Here is an 18,352-nt window from a genome sequence, read left to right as displayed (position 1 = left end):
AATCTGAAAACATTGGTGCTACACCTACTGGAGGATCCCCTACTTATCCTGATTGGAGTGGATTTGAACACACTAATTAATAAGGAGATTGATAGGCCCACAAAGCGCCATGTAATAAATACTCCTAAGGTTAGTAAAGCATTAAAGGACTTAATGCAGGACTCTGGCTTGTGTGACATCTGGTGCAAAAAGACTGGATCTCAGCCTTGTTTATAGTTGGACACCTATTCAGAGGGTTATCTGTAAAATGTTATAATTAGCTCTTGGAAAGAAGTGAACATCCTACAAAGGAAATCAACCAAACCAAGGTCAACTAAACTACAAAATGAAAATCCACAAGACCTTATAAATAGTCTAAAACAAAAGTTGGTAAAGCTTTAAAGCTTTAACAGCAATGGTAAAAAAACAGCAGAGCTCAATGGCAGGCAAATAAGTTAAGACACATTTGAGTATGGCAAGAGAAACAGGTATCTTCTAGTGTGTAGAACCTAAACTGATATTGCAAGTAACCACATCAGTAAATTAATTGTAGATGATACAGGGAAGGTAGCAAACAATCCAGAGGAACTAGCTGAAGGTGTGCTCAGGTTGTTTGCTTCCTTATACAAAGAAACTGTATCCCAATCTTGCAAACATTAAAAATGTGGTTGAAAGACAGCAAATCCCTGTCCTCTCATAAGCAGAAACAGAAGTCCTATAAGAAGAAATCAAGGAAGAGGAAATCATTGAGAAAATTAAAAATGGGAAAGGAATTGATTAAAAAGATTGTCCTGTATGTCAATGACATAATGCCATTCACTGCTGATGGTAGAGGGACAATTGCACGTGTAGAAGAGATACCATTTGAGTTGGAGCACTTTCAGGATATCAGATTAATAAACCTAAAACTGAGGTGTTGTGCTGTAACTTAAACTATGAAAAAAGGGAGTTTTGCCTGGAGATTAGATATCTGGGAGTTATAGTCACACAAACGTTGGTGGAAATACCAAAGAAAACTCTGAACAAAGTAACAAACAAGATTTATAGCCTACTCAATACATTTTGCACAAGCCTCGTTAAAATGTCTATTCTCATGAAATTCACCTATCTTTTCATACAGTACAACTCTCATTTGCCAAAGATAGCATCTCCATAATCCAGTGGAAGATAAGCACATGTATTTGTGTATCAAGAGGAGCAAGGTTTTCATGGAGGAAATGTACAAAGAAGGTGGGGGGGAAAAGGAGGCCTAGCACTCATGGATGTTCGACTTTATAGCTTTTACTTTCACTTCATATACCGTAGAATGCTACTCACTAGTCCTGATAAGCCGAGGGAAACTACTTAATGCAATACTAAAAATCACAGGGCTAGAAAGCTTTCTGCACACATTTGGAGCCACAGAATTCTTCAAAATGTCCGTTTGAAAGTACAAAATGCCAGCTTAGAAATTTTGTATATTTTGAGGAGAATACTGCTTGCCACTTCCAGGCCTCCAGACATTCTTCCAGTCACTCTCACTCCCCCACAATATCAAAGGGTTAAACATCAAGGCGTAGTTCATCTAGTCACTCAACAAAGAGTGTGTCAAAGACCTCCCACTTCACATAGAGATATTTCTATCCTTCGAGGCCTGTCTCAACATCGAGAGCTTCATAATCCAAAACCACCTTCCATATATATCTAAGAGTCACACCCAGATGCCTAGTGAAAAGGTGAGAATGTAGAGGTGCATTATCAATGTTCCTCCTTCTGTGGAACCTCACCACTCAGCAGAGAAGCAGCCTCAAACAGTCACAACACAAGACTTCCCTGACTAATCAGAGCAAGAGAATTCCACCATTATGACGACGTATTACACCCTGACACAATGCTCAGCTTTCCACGACAGTGGCAGCTCCAAGACTCACATCACCAGTGCATGTCAGCTCCACTGTGTATTCTACCTTTGCATCCTATGCCATTAAAACACCTGTGAAGGACAAATCCAGGAAACAAAAAAACAACATGCTGGCAGGAATAATGAGAACCGCCCAGGAAAGAGATAAATGACCGTCGGCCACATCACTTAAAGGAACATAGATCAGAGAGGAGTCACAAACCCAGATCACCTGAAGCTCCTGTTTCTGTTCAAGATTTTTATCCACAAAGAAATATTATTCCTTCAACTGTCTCAGACACAAATAAGATCACCTATTCAGCATTTTTATACATTGTCTCCATTTGACAATGCTGTGGCCTTTCATGTCACCACTAGAAAAAGAAAAGGGCTTCAATATTGAGGATACCTCACTGGTATTTGATACCTGTATTAGATTTGAGACTGTACTTCTGTAGCCACAAGGCAAACTGGTAGTCTCCTTGGTATGAGGACTTCTACAGCCTACTACACTCACCTCTGGCTTGTGGCTAATATAGATAGGTTCAGAGCTTATCACTCCAGAAAAAGAAAGCAAGATGGACTCGGTGGTGGGAAAAGGTCTGTCCAACTTCAGCCACGACAATAACAGCTGCCAATTCTACTGTTCATCTCAGCAAATGTATAATAGAGACTTGTGGAATTATCTGGGATGTTTTTTGACCTTCATGACATTCAGAAATAAGAGCAGTTAATAGTTGGGCAAACTTAGCACCAAGAGATATTTATCACAGTTCCCTCACAGCTATCCAAACATCACTCTCGTTTCAACCTCAAAAAGGTATTCTGGACGTCTTTCTGTCAGATATTTCCCTACTTGGCACCCACATGGACATACATGGATATCAATGCATGCCAAAGCACAAGATCAAAGGTTGAAAAAGTCTGAAAATTGTAAGTTTGAAAACTTAAAAAGCTTCCCACGGTTCAGCTTAGAGGATAAGAGAGAGGTTAATATCCCCACTCCTGTTGTGTTGCTGGACAGTCAATCATTATTTTCCTGTTCCTGCCATACATTGCCATAAGCTGTGAACCTTCTATTGTACAACTCGTTTTGAAGTGCTCTGGTATTATGCATATGTTGTAAGATGCTAATAAATTATATTTTTTTTAAATAGCACCCCACCTGCCTATTGTGTAAGAGACAACAACTACAAACACCATAAGCAGAAACATATTTTCAAAAATTAACTGGCTAGTTCAGCACGTGTAGTTCCTTCTCCTCTCTGAACTGCATTCTTTTGTACCCAAACTGCAAAAACAAAGGCATGTACTCAAGCTATTTCTTGTTAAGTAGAAGACTCCAATCACAGATCATCTTCTCATTTTAGACCAGAACGTGGCCAACAAATAGGTGAAGATGGACACATTCAGAATGCTAGCACTCCATAAGGTGAGGTGACGGGATGAAGTCCACAACTGTACAAGCACATACTCAGATTCCAGATAGGGAACTACCCCTACCAACTTAATCACCAATGGTCAGACAAGATTCCTACTTTAAGGAAGCATATATTTTAGCATCTTCCAGCTACACGCTATCAAGCTGCACATTCATCAAGAACATCTGAAGGAGCATTGGCGTCACGCACTTCAGCAGTGCCGTTCAATTCCTGTTATTTTGGTGCAAAAATGTAAACATGCTTCAACTAGATCAGTTACAGAAAACTCCTTTCACCTTCAACTAAGTTATAACTCATAATGAATGCTTTGGATGGCAGTCGGAGACACACATGTGAGATGACTGCCTCAGAAGGAAGAGCTCTTCTTCAGAAAAACTGCATCATATCTCATGCTGAAGCAGAGATCATTTGTAGGGGTGGATGGGGGCCTTAGGTCCATTACAAGTCTCCATTTTGCAGCTCGTTCAGTGGAACAGAATCTCGCCTCATTAATATTAAGGAAGCAGAGTTCTGCAAATGCTTCAGAGTGGCCTTTTTGCAGCCTGTCAAATGTGTATATCCATATCAGCTCAAAATGAAGGTCAGGTAACAAAGCAGTAGTTGAGCAGTTTTTTGTGATCCCACCTTTAATACATCAGATTCCAAATTCATAACTTCTTAAAAGAAACACAACCAATCTGGGCCTGGTACATTTCTCTGACAGCAATGCATCTTCCAGGTCTCCAGAAATGAGTAGCAGACCTTCATATGTCTTCAATTAGAAGATGCTCCTGAATCGGGTGTCTTGGAATTAGGTGGATCCAAGACAATGCCAAGAAGAAATCGCACAGCACTTTATTTGGCTGAGTCTGCCCTTCAGTTTCCATCTATTAAACTACCTCTGGCTGCCATTGCCACTTACAAGAAACGTCCACCACTAGTATTTTTTCATAATTTTGTGGTTTTAAGTTTTTCTGGAGTCCTCAAGAAAACGTTTACCCCCTATTACAAGAATATCTTCACATTTGGAACTACATATTATACGAAGCCATACTCTATTCAGAACGGTCTCTTCATACTTTAAATGTTAGAAGGTCTCTAAGATACTACCTTGACAAATAAATGATCTCACCTAACAATTATTTCTCAACTATGGTATGGTTTACACCTTTATCTCTTACCTTCCACGAAGCAAACCACAGGTAGGTTGATAGTATCTGGTATAATTACATCCTACCATAACAAACGAGACCAGGCCTTTACCAGTAAATTCTAAGGCTCATTCCATAACAGGGAAAAATGCATTTGCTCCACTCATGTTCCATCTGCAAATAGTTAGAGGAAAGCTAAGATAAATTAGTTCATACCTTTGCTAAACTTCACTGTATTGATTCTAACTCCTGGTCTGATTTCTAGTGGGCCGGATGGCTCTCTGTAACTTATTTACCTGAACTACTAAGATAATTCCTTCTATAGATGTTTTTTCTCTACTTTAGGATGCCTTCTCTGAGGCAGGGATTTTATTTGATTTGTTACTCTATTCTAGTCTATTCTATTCTATTGTGTAAGGATACCAGAGACAATGTATATATTTATTTGCTGGTATTTTGACAGGGAAATTAAGATATGGAACACCAAGGGGCTACACAATAATTGGGGAGAATTTTGGGATGCATACATCAAGCTGGATTTGGACATTTTTGAACTGTTCAATTGCACTGCATCTTACATATTTACAATTGTTAAGCGTCTGAGAATAAGTCATTTGCCCAAAATCACACATTATTCATTCAAGGGCCACAGAATCCTAATTGTCGTCATCATGAGTATTCATTCTGAATCCATTAACAACCTTCTTGCCGCTCTGTGTTCCAAAAATCATAGATGGGTAATTTCAAGGGTGTCTAGATCCCTCCACTGGGTTACCTTAAGAAATTAACTCTCACTGACCATGCCATACAAGATGGAAAGGCTGCCATAATTCTGGCATTCTTAAGGCAGCAGCAGCTTTATAGCAAAAAATCTGTATCATAAGTCTAGCTAATGATGCACTTCTTAGTGGCAGTCTTAGCACAGGAGCTTAGGACTGAATAAAAATAAACTGACTCAGTACTGATTAGTTTGTCTCTTAACTGCCTCCCTCCTTACCTTTCTCCTCCTCCACTACATAAACTGGTGGGCAGCATGAAGTGGGCTGTGGTGAAAGACTCAAATCTCCAGTGCTACTGATAAGCCATGTTTCACCAAAACAAACGACATTTTACATAGTCTCAACCTAAATGTCTGCTCTTTCACCATATGGCCAAAAGAATATGTGTGGTAGTTGTGATGTAGTATGCCACTAACAACAACGAGTAGGAAGGAGAGAATTAATCTAACGTGACAGGTGCCAGCGATACACTAAAGAATGACTTGCGAAAAAGGAAATGTCCCATGCCTAAAAAAAAAATAACAAAAAAAACAATACTCCTGCGCTTTCTGTGTAATCGCCCCACCCTTCCCTTCTAAAGGGTCTGAATTAGCCCCTGAATCTTCTGTTGTATCTGAAAAGGATACAGAGTTGTTCTCTTTACAATATTATCCTCAGGATTTGTTGGGACCCGTAGCCCCAGAGGATCTGTTCGTGTAATAATCATCTGCTAAATAGGGAAAGGCCCTTTCTACTTTGTAACACTGTACATCCTTTCTTACTTTGTTTTTGCTGGACTTATTATCTTGTGCTAGACAGGTAAACTCAGATATTGTTTTCTATTTGGAAAGAGTGGCTTTGGTCTGATTTTTACTTTAACAAGCAGCAAGGAAGAGACCCCATTTTTGGATTTATTTGTAAAAGTAGAAAATGGCATTCTGTACACAACACTCTACCGCAAACCCAATGAAAGAAATACCTTGCGAAAATACTTGAGTCCCAACCACACTCTTTGAAAGATTCTTTACCTTGTAGTGAGTTCTTAAGGATACACAGAAATTGACATCATAGATCTGACTTCTTTAGAGAAGCTGCAATACTGGGTAATAGACTTTTGGCCAGGGGATATTGTAAATGTCTTGTAAAATGCTTTCTCAAAAGATCATGGTACTGCCCTAAGGAGATGTTACTTATTACAAAAGCCAGGGGTGTTTTGTCTGAGAAACGTATAAATATAACCACTTTCTTTCCAATCTCAACTTTAGTGTCCAAAAACATTACGAAGCATTGGAAGATATTGGCAGCAGAGCATCTTCCACTGGAATCTCAGATGTTCTCCTATAAGAGGAGTGAAAACTTAAGACCTTTTGGTGAGGGCCACACTCTCACCAGAAAAATTACCAGACACTCTAATTGATCACTAGCCCCACCCCAGGTTATCAGACACTTTAAATGTGGTCACAGTAGTATGTGCCACTTCTGTATAGAATCAAAACTGTCCAGTATGTCAATGTTGAGATACATCTTAGAGGATTTTCTAACTGTAATCCATGTAATGAGATTTACAGTACAACATGTCCATATCGGAAATTATACATTGGGCAAACCACCCAGAAAATCAGAATACATATTTGTCAACATCAGACCTGTATCAGCTGCATGGTGCCCAATACCCCCACTAGAACATGTTAATACAGAGAACAACATAAAATGGATTGTGATCAGTGTTTTAAAAATTACCAGAAAGAGCTGACAACCTGGAGCAGCTACTCAACAAGGAGGAACTGGAATGGATCCTTAGAATGAACATAATGAGAACCAGCTTGAACCACCAAGTAGAACAGGCTAATTTGATCTGAGCCACCATCTGTCGTGTCTGCTTTACCTGGACTATGCCTTTATTTATTCTATGGACTTTTGAATTAAGCTAGCATCCAATTTCAGCTATGTACCGGAGTAAGTTGGACTGCAACATTATGTCTATTATTTTGTTTTTTCCATGTGACCTTTATCAATTAATTTTGCCCAATAAGACAACAAATTGTATTCTGTTGATTTAATTGCCCCTTTTGGATATTCGTTATATTTTCTTTACTTCCAATTATGTATTCTATGATTATCAAACTTACTCACCACAGCGTTATAGATATTTTTCTCTGTCGTGTATTTCTCATTTCACTCTGCAGATATGGCAGCCTTTTCACTTTCCATTACTTTCCCATGACGGTTAGTGTTCCTCCCACTGAGCACATGAAGAACGGTTCTGGTGGAGACGCTAACTTATATAGGCCAGAACAGCGCTCCCTTCTCTGGAAACTCTGCACTCAACTTGCAGATCAGCTAGCTCCGGATTTTATGACAGGACCCAGAAGTGAGGTTAAGGCTTTCAACTTCTTGCACTTTATTCACCAGCAGCCATTAACTTCATGCAGATATAACAATACTCCACATTTCCCAGAAGTCCTTTCAAGAAGAGGAAAATACAGTCCTTCCAAACAGAGCGCTGCACAACCAATAATATTTACTGGAAACTCTCTATCCTCCCTTTTCTTTGGTGCTCCAGCAGCCTCATATAAGTGTTTTTCTTGTTACTGTTAATCACTGGTTTCATGTGTTCAAATTTCGTGGCGATACCAAACATGAAAGTCCGATTTTCTTGCTGTAGTGTACGCTGCTTCACTGTACTGGGTTAACTAGTGTTACCTTTCAGTTTTTTACCCACAGTGCGGATGCAGGAACGTTTTTGCTCCTACACAGCCACTCTAACTCTTCCCAGCCGCTAGGTGGCCAACGCACTATTCTGAATGCGATCCGCATGTCTCAACCTCCTGGCAGCCAGCGTGTCAATTTCACTGGTCTGTCTGAGTGAAGCTTGTCCGGCCGCAATCGGTTAAGAGGGCAGTTTTCACCTCTTTGGCAATTGTATTCTAACAGTGCCACCGCCTGGAGATTAACACTTGTGGTGCAGGTAAAATCGCCTCTATTAAAGCTTTGTTTGGGATGCATCCTAGGCGGCATATAAACCCGGTGTAACAACAGGGCGCTGGTCTCAGAGCTCCCTGGGCCTACACAAATCTATTCCCTTGTGAATATCTAAATATCATACACAAGCTTTACCCTATCTAATACCAGCTCTCTACATATACTTGGACTAACCGTCCCTAACACAAACTCCCTATTTATACTTGAACTAACCAAGTTGGTCGCACCCTTAGAGAAGAAAATTACTCAACTGCAGGCACAATGCCAAAAAACCCTCGAACAGAGGGAAGATGCCACTGGCCCCCAAATCTCTAGGGCAGCGGGCTACTCCCAGCCTAGACAATAAATGCAAGCACGCAGATGACCAAGGGGCCTACCTCAATGCATTTGTGTGCCTAAAAAAGGCCTTTATTTTTTTTGCAACCCCTCTCTGTTGACATCCAAAACCCCAGTACCTCCAGGGATCCCCTCAAACCCCTTCCTCCCACTGACCCTGGAGACGGGGATGACTCTCCCAATACTTCTGGTAGGCGTTGGGACCCTCGCAGGTCATGGAATTTGGCTGACAAAATAGTGTTATCCAACAGCGGTAATCTGTGGACACTGCCCCCCCAAGCCACTGACTCTCAGATATGTTGGACCTGGAAGACTTAACATCCGCACTCCGTGGAATGTTGCTTAATGCCCAAGGTGGCCTCGTATATAGCAGGCAGACTGCGAAAAGCCCTAGACAAAGAAGTAAGGAGCTGCCTTTGGGGCTGAAAGCCCTAGACCCTCTTTGGAGGGTAAAGTGGCCTTCACTTCTGACACACGTCAAGATGGTCACTTTTCTTGCGAAAATCTGTGAAATCTGTCAGTGAACCCAAAAAGGGCATAGACCGATCCTGGCGCTCCTGTTAGGACAAGCTCCTCAACGTAGCAGGATCTCTAGCCAAGATCTAGATATGGCGGAGGATGCTGAAGCATCTGGATCCCTCATCTCCCCAGAGACCTTGTCTAAATGGGCTCAAAGAGCCATCATTTTTCTTGTGAACACCAACTGTGCGATCTCGACCGAGCAGCATAAATCTCTTTTGATCAAAACGGACTCGAAATTGGGGGAGTTAGCTACTTCAGAGGCGTGTCCCATAGACCAAGGCAGTCTCTTTGGGGCCGCATTTATTTGGGAGCTGGGCAAGTTTGTGAACCCAGTCAGTTCCCTAGACAGCACCCAAACCTCTTTATACCCCGTGTTTTTGCTGGTTGTGGTAAGGGGTGCTTGACCAGTCGCGTCTTTCACCACGCCTCCGCTGGAGGGGTGGATTCCCACCCAGGACAATGGCAAGATTCATCCACATTTGGCAACTTATACCCCACAAGGAGCTATCCCCATCATCAGGGCACAAGAGGCAGTTCCAGAGGTTCTGGCGCCTACAGTAATTACCAAGGTGGGCGTACAAAACTCTGAAGGGCTACTGCTTGGGGGCTGCCTGGTGCACTTTTTGCAAAACTGGGAGAGTCTTTCCTCAGATGCATGGGTTCTTCAAACTGTAAAAGGGTTTGAGATAGAATTCTACAGTGTCCCCTATCAAACACAGAGGCCAAAACCCCAGATTTTTTCCTTGAGCGCAATATGAGTTAGAAGAGTGGGAAATTGCGCAGCACTTAGAGAAGGATGCGATCGTCCCTACCGCCTTACATCCCACGGGTTTCCTCAGCAACCTTTTCCTAGTGGAAAAGAGACGGTGGCCAACGCCCCATTATCAATGAGTAGCTTGTTTACCACCACTTCAAGATGGAAGGTATCCATCTCCTCAGGAATCTTTTGCCGGTATCCGACTGGATGGTCCGCCTGGACTTGAAGAATGCCTACCTAGCGATATCCATCTTCCTTTCTCATCGGCGCTTTTTACAGATCCAGTGTAGGGCAGAAATATTCAAGTTTAATTTCCTTCCTTTCAGTCTATCTTCCGCTCCATAGTGTTTCACCAAAATGCTGAAACCGGCGACCGAGCACTTGAGGGCTCGTAGGTGTGCGTCTGATCGCCTATCTAGACAATATTGTTATCATGCATCAATGCCCAGTAAATCAGGCCGAACACTTGCAGATGACTATCAACCTGCTGGAATCTCTCGGGTTTGTGGTCAAAAAGAAGTCATCTCTCTTTCCTTACCCAATCTCTGCAATTCCTCTGGTTTGTAATAGACTCAGTCAAAGCTACCCTTAGTCTCCCACCCCGCAAACTGTCCAAGAGAAAGCACAAACTCAGGAAAATAATAGCCAAATCACTGATATCGCTATGTCAGTTAACACGAGTTGTGGGACTGCTCTCATCCTCCATACAGGCCATCTTCCCAGGCCCCCTCCATTATTGGGGGCTACAACGCCTAAAAGATTTCCCATTTCCAAAGGGGTCTTACCTATTTTCAGTCGGTTCGTCTCTCGGTGGAGGCGAAGGAGGAACTACAGTGGGGATTTCCCATATGGCGGCCGGGAATGGCAGAGCCTTTTTCGGCTCCCAGCCTGATCTCGTGATAGAATCGGATGCCAGCAGCTCAGGCTGGGAAGCAAGTGTGGAGAATATTCCACAGGAGGAAAGTGGCCTACCAAAGAATGGTCCCTACAACCTATCTGCCTGGAATTAATGGTAGATTCCTTTGCCGTAAAATGCTTGACCAAAGTGAAGGTTCAATGTTGTGTCCTTCTCAAGACAAAGTGGTGGCAGTTCACTATATCAACCATCTTTAGGGTTTCAGGTCGAAAACCCTTTTGGATCTGGACAAACATTTTGGAATTATTGCCTGGCCAACCAGATCTCAGTATCTGCAGAACATCTCCCTGGGAGGTCGAAACAAGGGACCAATTGGTAGTTGGTAGGATGCCAGCCTATGGAATCTACACCCAAGAGCGTTTCAGCAGATCCAAGACCACTGGGGCCTTTCTCCATTGATCTTTTTGCCTCTTGGCTGGAATTCCAGATGGACAGATACTGCAGTTGGCATCCGGACCCCAATGAGGTGGCAACCAATGTGTTTCTCTAAGATTAGAGCAAGGAGACAGGTTATGTGTTTCTCCCATTCGTGATGATAATGACATTATGCAATCGGGTTTGGAGACAGCTGGCGCACCTTGTGGTGATTACTCCAGTTTGGAGGTCTCAAGTCTGGTTTCCAGCTCAGATGGTACTTTCTTGGGATTTTCCAATCCCTCTAGCCCCTATTTCCAGATCTCCTTCAGGATCCCTAAGCCAGTACCATCACCAGATCCTATCGGGCTTGCTTCATTTTGTGGCCTGGAAAATTACCAGGAATGCTGGAAAGTCCTAAACATTTCACGGGAGGCTGCCGCTTTACTCACCAAAGCCTGGACAGACGGAACAAATAAAAGATACCATTCCGCCTGGTCCCGATGGCTGGGAAGGTGTCTTCAACGCCAATTGGATCCTTTGGGTGCAGACACTGTCCAAGTCTTGAATTTCCTGGCGGCCCAGCCGCAGATGGTCTAGCATACAGGTCGATCAATACGTTTTGATGGGCTATTTCAGCAGGTCATTTGCTGATCGACAGACATTCGGTTGGGGAACACCCTTTGGTCTGCAAACTTCTGAAGGGTATTAGGTTATCATTTCCGCCCGAACCCTTATACTCCACGTTGTGGGACGTAAGCAAGGTTTTGGATCTTTTCAAGTCATGGCCCTCAAATAAATTCCTGTCAAAAAAACAAATGCCCGCAAAGTTAGCCACCTTATTGTGTCCAATTTTTTGTGGGAGAGCATCAGATGTAAGAGTTTTGGATATAACAGGTAGGGGTATTCACCCCAGCCAAGGTTTCCTTTCATATTGCTCTAAAAAACTAAGAGTAATTAAAGAATTGTGTCATATCCAGCATTCCCAGATACTGCAAAACTATGTGATGTTATGGCAATAAAAGCTTATGAGTTTATGATAGAAGACCTTGGACTTCCAGGGGAGAGACAGTTGTTGATTGCTCTCACCAAACCTTAAAGCAGTTTCCTCCCCTACTTTTCCAGATGGGTCAGATGGATTATGCAGGAGGATGGTATTGGTATATCCCGATTCAGGACTCATTTGGTGCAAGGAGCCACGGCATCTAAAGCCTTTTCTTTGGGTGCTGGACTAGAGGGCATCCTCCGTGCAGCAGATTGGTATTTGGATTCTACTTTTAAAAGGTTTTACTTTAAACCAATCTCAAGTCTGGCAACTTTAATGTTGGAAAAGCTTTAAACTAGTCTAATCCTTGCCTCCGGGTCCTGACATAGAATGAAAAATTCCCTAGCTACTGTAACAGAAAGTTTCAATTCTATTAAGGACTTGGAGGTGAGGATTAGCCCACCCATTCTTCTAATGTGGTTAGGATACCGACCCAACAGGATATGAGAGTTCCTTATATTTAAGTAATTTCAATGTATGTAATTCATGCATATTGAAATTTACTAAGGATTGTTCATTTGAGTAGACTTATTTAAATGGTTGTCTTATGGTTAGTTGACGTTTGAGTCCTTGCCACATGACTCAAATTTTCTTATGTTTTGATTTTCTTTCTCAGGGACGGATTCCAACAAACAGGAGTAACCTAGGAAAAATGACTGTTGCAGGGAGAACGAGGAGGAGAGATAGCCTCTAGTGAACATTATTGATTGTACAGCATTCTGATTGGATGGACTGTTTTTCCTCTTTTCCCAAGGACTTATGGGAAATGTGGTTTATTGTTCTATCTGCATAAAGTTAATGGCTGCTGCTGAATAAAGTGGAGAAAGTTGAAAGCCTAATCCTTGCCTCCGTGTCCTTAATAGAATTTACACTTTCCTTTACAATAGCTAGGAACTTTTTCATTATGCTTCTGCACTTGAGTGGCCCTTTAACAACAGCATGGTACTCTTTTTGAGACTCACAAGTGACAAAGCCCTTCATGCTCGCAGGTGCTGAGACTCTAATTTCCACTCTGCATTCGAGCAGTGCATTGACTGCAGCGCATTACTTTTTTAAATTTAGCGCTGCAAAGTAATTGTGCTAGCATACACTGGAAAAAATCCTCTTTATATTTCCTCTTTACATTTTATTAAACCCCAAGATATGGCAGTATTTTCCCGCCCGATTGCCTCCATTTTTAAGGCAAGTTATTGGGAAGCTAGCACGGTATGACTTTATTCACAATCAATACATCTCCCCTTTGGGTATTTAAGCACTATTTTTCCATTTCCTTATTATTATTATCAGCATCATCATTTTTCCTGCCATACTCTAATGGGTTGAAAACTTTAGAATTGCATGTTTTTGTTCCTTTACCCTGCGTATCGGGATTCAGGCAGAGTTCTGATGATGTTCTGATGGTGATCCCCTCATCCTCATAGGGATCAAACGTCAACTACTACTACGGACCCTTTGTAGACTGTATATCGAAAAGAGCTGTTTGTTCTTGTTTTATGACACACATCTTTGGTCACTGACTTTTTTCACATGTGTGTATCACATTTATGAGAGCACCAAGCATGTTTCTCACCACATGCCCACTGTACAGACTGTGTTAAAAATATTTTCTATGACTTATCGTAACTAATGATTACAGCAACCACTGGTTTATTTGCATTGATTGTGTTATTATGAACTGTGGGAACAGTGTTTTTGTACATACGTTTATCCAAGGTCCAAGGTGATACTTGGGTTCCTTTGTCAACTGTAACTCTCACCTTGTGCTTGCAACCAGTGCAGCAATCAGGCCACTCAATTGACAACATCTGGTACATACCGTATGTCTATTACCAGACATGGGTACACAATACATAGCATTTAAAACTTTAAATCTGAGGTAAGTCAAGCATTATAACAAAATAAGTAAAGTGTCTAAAATAACAGGAGACCATCAATATAAGACAACAGTGAAGTGGCCAAACTTTTGTGCAGAGTGAAAAAGAATGACAAATTTATTCAAACTAAAAGTGTGCACTGAAATGGATTTCACAGTGAAGCAAATTAATCAGCAGAATAGCAGGTGACATGGAAGTGAAGAGTAATGTGGGGGGGGGGAGGGGAGGTAATTTGTGCTTGCCCATACACATATAGTTTTTTCACAGTGAGAGAGACACCTTAGTCAACAGCAGGTGGATATCACTTTGAGATGTGTGTACATGATTTTTTGCAAGGTGAAGCACTCACCTTTGCCAATGAGTAAGCTGATCTCTGAGTTTATGAGCTTGTCAGCTCGGTCCCCTTCACGGGCCACAAGTCGCAATACAGGTAGAAATGGCTGCACATCACACAGACGACGTTGCTCATCCTCCAGCTCTTGCTGTTCTGACGTCTGGTTGATACAGGTGAAGACATAAGAGGTAGGGTCGCTGAGCATGTGGAATAATGGCTCACACTTTGCATGATGCCAGAGTGACTGCAGGGGACAAACAAAGTGCAGAACCATGAGCTGTGGCACTACAAACACCACCACAAAGTGAACATCAGCAACAAACGGGGACAGATAGGATGGACAGTAAAGTTATTTACCTGTAATCCTAGTTCTCTTCAAGGGTAGTCATAAGCACTCAACTATCCCACCTCGGGCAAGCACTTTAATAAAAATATATAAATACATGCATCTATACATTCACAGAAAATGTGTCAGTAGAAAAGAACGCTTAAAGAAAAAAAGTGTCTAGACAGCCTATCGGTATGCTAAAACAGCCATGTTTAGTTTAGTTTTCATTTTTAAAAAACGACAAAAAAAAAAATAGTGAATATATTGACAAATATGACCTTCAACAAATCTTTGTTTTTTTTTTTTTTCAAAGATGACAGGTCAGTTTATTTTTACGGAATTAAGAGGATCCAGAGTGCAAGGGGAAAAATACTGTGTCTTCCTGTTCAGAGAGAGATGCTTTTCACTTTGATGAGGATTTCCCAGGAAGAAAGGAAAATGTTACATACCCACTAGGCGCTTGTTCATGGCATGTATCGCTGTAGATTCACACACTCTACATACTCCTGCCATCTAGTGTTGGGTCCATAATGGTGCAAGTTGATTTTCTTCAAAGGAGTGAGTGACTCCTCCTTCGAAGTGATACTGCGCATGGGCATCCACTCCTTTGCTGGACTGTTTTACTGCAGTCGGGTGGGAAAAAGAGTGTAGAGGAAGCATTGAGAAAGAGCTGTCCATGCAATGTAACTACATATGTACCACTATATATAAGTGTAAAGTAACTGAAATGGCCACATGCCTCCGGGTAGGAGGGAGGATGCATGTGAATCTACAGCACTACGAGCCACAAACAGATACTTACTGGATAATAACATTTTCTGTTCAACTGCATGTGTGGCTGTAGATACACATGCTCTGCATACACTGTAAAGCAGTCCCTCCATAAAAACGGTGGCTAGTCTGTGGAAATTGGAGTTGACTTGAAAAGTGTTCGTAGCACAGCTTGACCTACATTGGCTTGCTGATGTGCTAGTACTACACACAATAATACTTTGTAAATGTGCTGGTGTAGACCATTTAGCTGCCTTACAAATGTCAGCTATAGGTATGTTTCCAAAGAAACCGATAATGGCTCCTTTTTCCCTAGCAGAATGTGCTCTAGGACTTACAGGCATCTCTTTGCTTTAGCATAGCAAGTTTGTATTTTTGCTGTATTTGGATACTGGAGTGCATTTGTGAGGTAGCATAAAGATACTGAAGAGGGCATGAATAAAGTGGCTCAAAAGGAGGGCCCATAAACCTGGTAAAACCACAATACTGAGGTTCCAGGACGATGCAGGAGGCACTCTGGGTGGAATAACCCTTTTAAGGCTTTCCGTGGAACCTTTGATGACTGGGATTCAGAACAAGGAAATATGTTGTCTGTTCTGTAGATATGCAGCTATCGCCGAGAGATGTAAGCGAATGGAAGTAAAAAATAGATTTGCTTTCTGTGAGTGGAACAAGTAACAAACAATTTCTCGGATAGTAGCTTAAATGGGATTAATATGTTTGTGTTGGCAGTAGCATACAAAACGTTTCCATTTTGCAGCAAAATATGCTCTGGTTGTGGGCCTTCAAACTTCCCCGAGACTGGTCATACATTTCGTAGGTAATCATAAGTAACCAAACTCTATGACTTCAGGTGCCATATCGCAAGGTTGAGTGACTTGGGGGTCTGGATGTCTGATCTGTCCTTTATTTTGAGTGAGAAGGGTCGGCCTATTGGGGATCTTGTCGTGAGGAACTACTGAGAGGTCCAGATGTGTGGTGAACCATGGCTGACGTGCCAAGTGGCAAGTGGGAGCTACAAGGTGAGAGATGTCTGCCTGATCCTCAAAACCAGAAAATGAATGAGAGGGAGAAGTGGAAAAGCGGAAGCAAATATCCCTGACCAGTTTATCCACAGTGCATTGCCCTTGGATAGAGTGTGTGGGCACCTGGAGGTGAAGCTTGAGCATTGTGCATTCTCTACTGTGGTGAAAAGGTCTACTTGAGGAGTTCCTGTTTTAGGAAGTATTTTTGAAATACTTGCAGGTAGAGTTCCCAATTGTGGACTTGCTGCTGTATCCTGCTGAGCAGGTCTGCAAAGTCATTGTCCATTCTTGAGAGATACTCTGCCACCAGGTGAATGTGGTGGTGGAGATCCCTCTTTGCTTCTGTAGGTAATACATGGCTGTCATATTGTCTGTGCGGACTATGGCAACCTTGTGGGATAGGTGATGAAGAAATGCTTTCAGGACTAGAAATACTGTCTGAAGCTTGAGGTAACTGATATGTAAGGATTGGTAACTGAAACTTCAAAGGCTCTGTATTATGCCCTGTATTATGAGGTCTTGAAGGTGAGCGCCCCAACCCACCAGTGATACATCTGTGGTCAGAGTGACCTGCGACACAGGGTCCATAAGTGGCCACCCTTTTCAACAGGTTGGTGGTGTTCCACCACCGCAGGCAGCAGAGAGTATGGCGCTCTAACAACACTAGTTCTTCCAGGTGACCCTGTGACTGAGACCACTGACGAGAAAGACACTGCTGTAGGAGACGCACATGGGGTCTGGCATGGGGAATTATGGCAATGCAGAAGCCCATCATCCCTAACAGGGGCATGATAGTCCTGACTGTATATGCACGATTCTCCTGAAACGGGGGAAGAAGAGACTGAAAACTGTGAACCCAAGCTGGATTTGGGTATGCTAGTTCCAAATCTGCATTGAGAATATCTCCTAGGTAGGGCTGTATCTAAAGAGAGTGGAGATGTCTGCAGCATATAGGGCACAGTGGAGGGAGTAATTTGTGAGTATTTGCCCCTCTGCAACAACCTGCTGCCCTCTTTTGTGGTGTTCAACTGGGAGATATTGAAGAAGCTCCTACATCTCATTCCAGTGAGTCCGGTCGAATCTAGCTAGCAAGGCCTGTGAATTTGCGATACGCGAATGACTGGCTGGCTGGGTTGCCACCCTTTTGCCGTCAGCATCCAGCTTTTTTACTTTCCTTATCTGGAGGGGGAGAGTCCCCTGTGGCCTGACTATTGGCCCATTTCCGTGCAGTGGTGGCCACTATAGAGTCTGGACAGACGTAATGTATAGAGGGTCAGAGGGCGCAGGCTTATATTTCTTATCTTCTCTTGCGGTGAGAACTCTAGAGCGTACAGGTTATTTAAAAAAAATTGCCTGCATGATGAAGCAAGCCAGGGAGCACAGGGAGACAATGAAGGGTCATGCGGGATACAAATCTGGGTCAGTACTGAACGTGGGATTAGGGTCATACGTGTCCCATGGATCTGGGTCCTGCTTTGTCCAACTCAAATCTTCCCAAGTATAAACAGAGGAACCCTCAGGTGTTAGGTCTCCTGCAGTAGGTGAGGCAGGTTAAGGGGAGGTGAGGGAGATGGAGGTGAAGCAGGGAGTGGAGGAGGTGGAGAAGGCGGATCAGGAGGAGGAGGAGGAGGAGGAGGAGAAGGCTTGTGAGGTGTGCTGGTAGCCTTGTCCTTGGTGACCTTTGGAGGTGGAGAAATATCCAAAGCCTCTTGGAAGGAAAGTTTCCCCTTCAAAATAATGGGGGGAAGCAATAATGTGCCCTTTAACCTCCTGGATATGGAGGCAGAGCTGTTGAGCATCCATCATCTCCAAAATAGGTGATGGTGTAGCTGAAGACTGGCTGGAGCCTTGTTTTCGGCACTGAAGGTTTCGGTCGGTGTCCTTTTGTCAGCACCAAAGCAGAGGTGGAAGCCGGTCGGC

General features: G+C 42.7%; 1 protein-coding gene across 2 annotated transcripts in view; it reads right to left on the bottom strand.

Annotated features, from left to right (window-relative positions):
- Nucleotides 1–18,352, bottom strand: part of PIK3CD (phosphatidylinositol-4,5-bisphosphate 3-kinase catalytic subunit delta) — a 479,399-nt gene that overhangs the window by 398,940 nt on the left and 62,107 nt on the right. For both annotated transcript variants that reach the window (XM_069241165.1, XM_069241164.1), the window contains exon 3: nt 14,324–14,552. In XM_069241165.1, the coding sequence (XP_069097266.1) occupies nt 14,324–14,552 (229 nt within the window). The remainder of the gene's footprint in view (nt 1–14,323; nt 14,553–18,352) is intronic.

This window comes from Pleurodeles waltl, chromosome 6 (assembly GCF_031143425.1).
Source record: "Pleurodeles waltl isolate 20211129_DDA chromosome 6, aPleWal1.hap1.20221129, whole genome shotgun sequence".
Classification (NCBI taxonomy): domain Eukaryota; kingdom Metazoa; phylum Chordata; class Amphibia; order Caudata; family Salamandridae; genus Pleurodeles; species Pleurodeles waltl.
The sequence above is the reverse complement of the archived record's forward strand: the minus strand, read 5'-3'. Positions and strand labels throughout refer to the sequence as shown.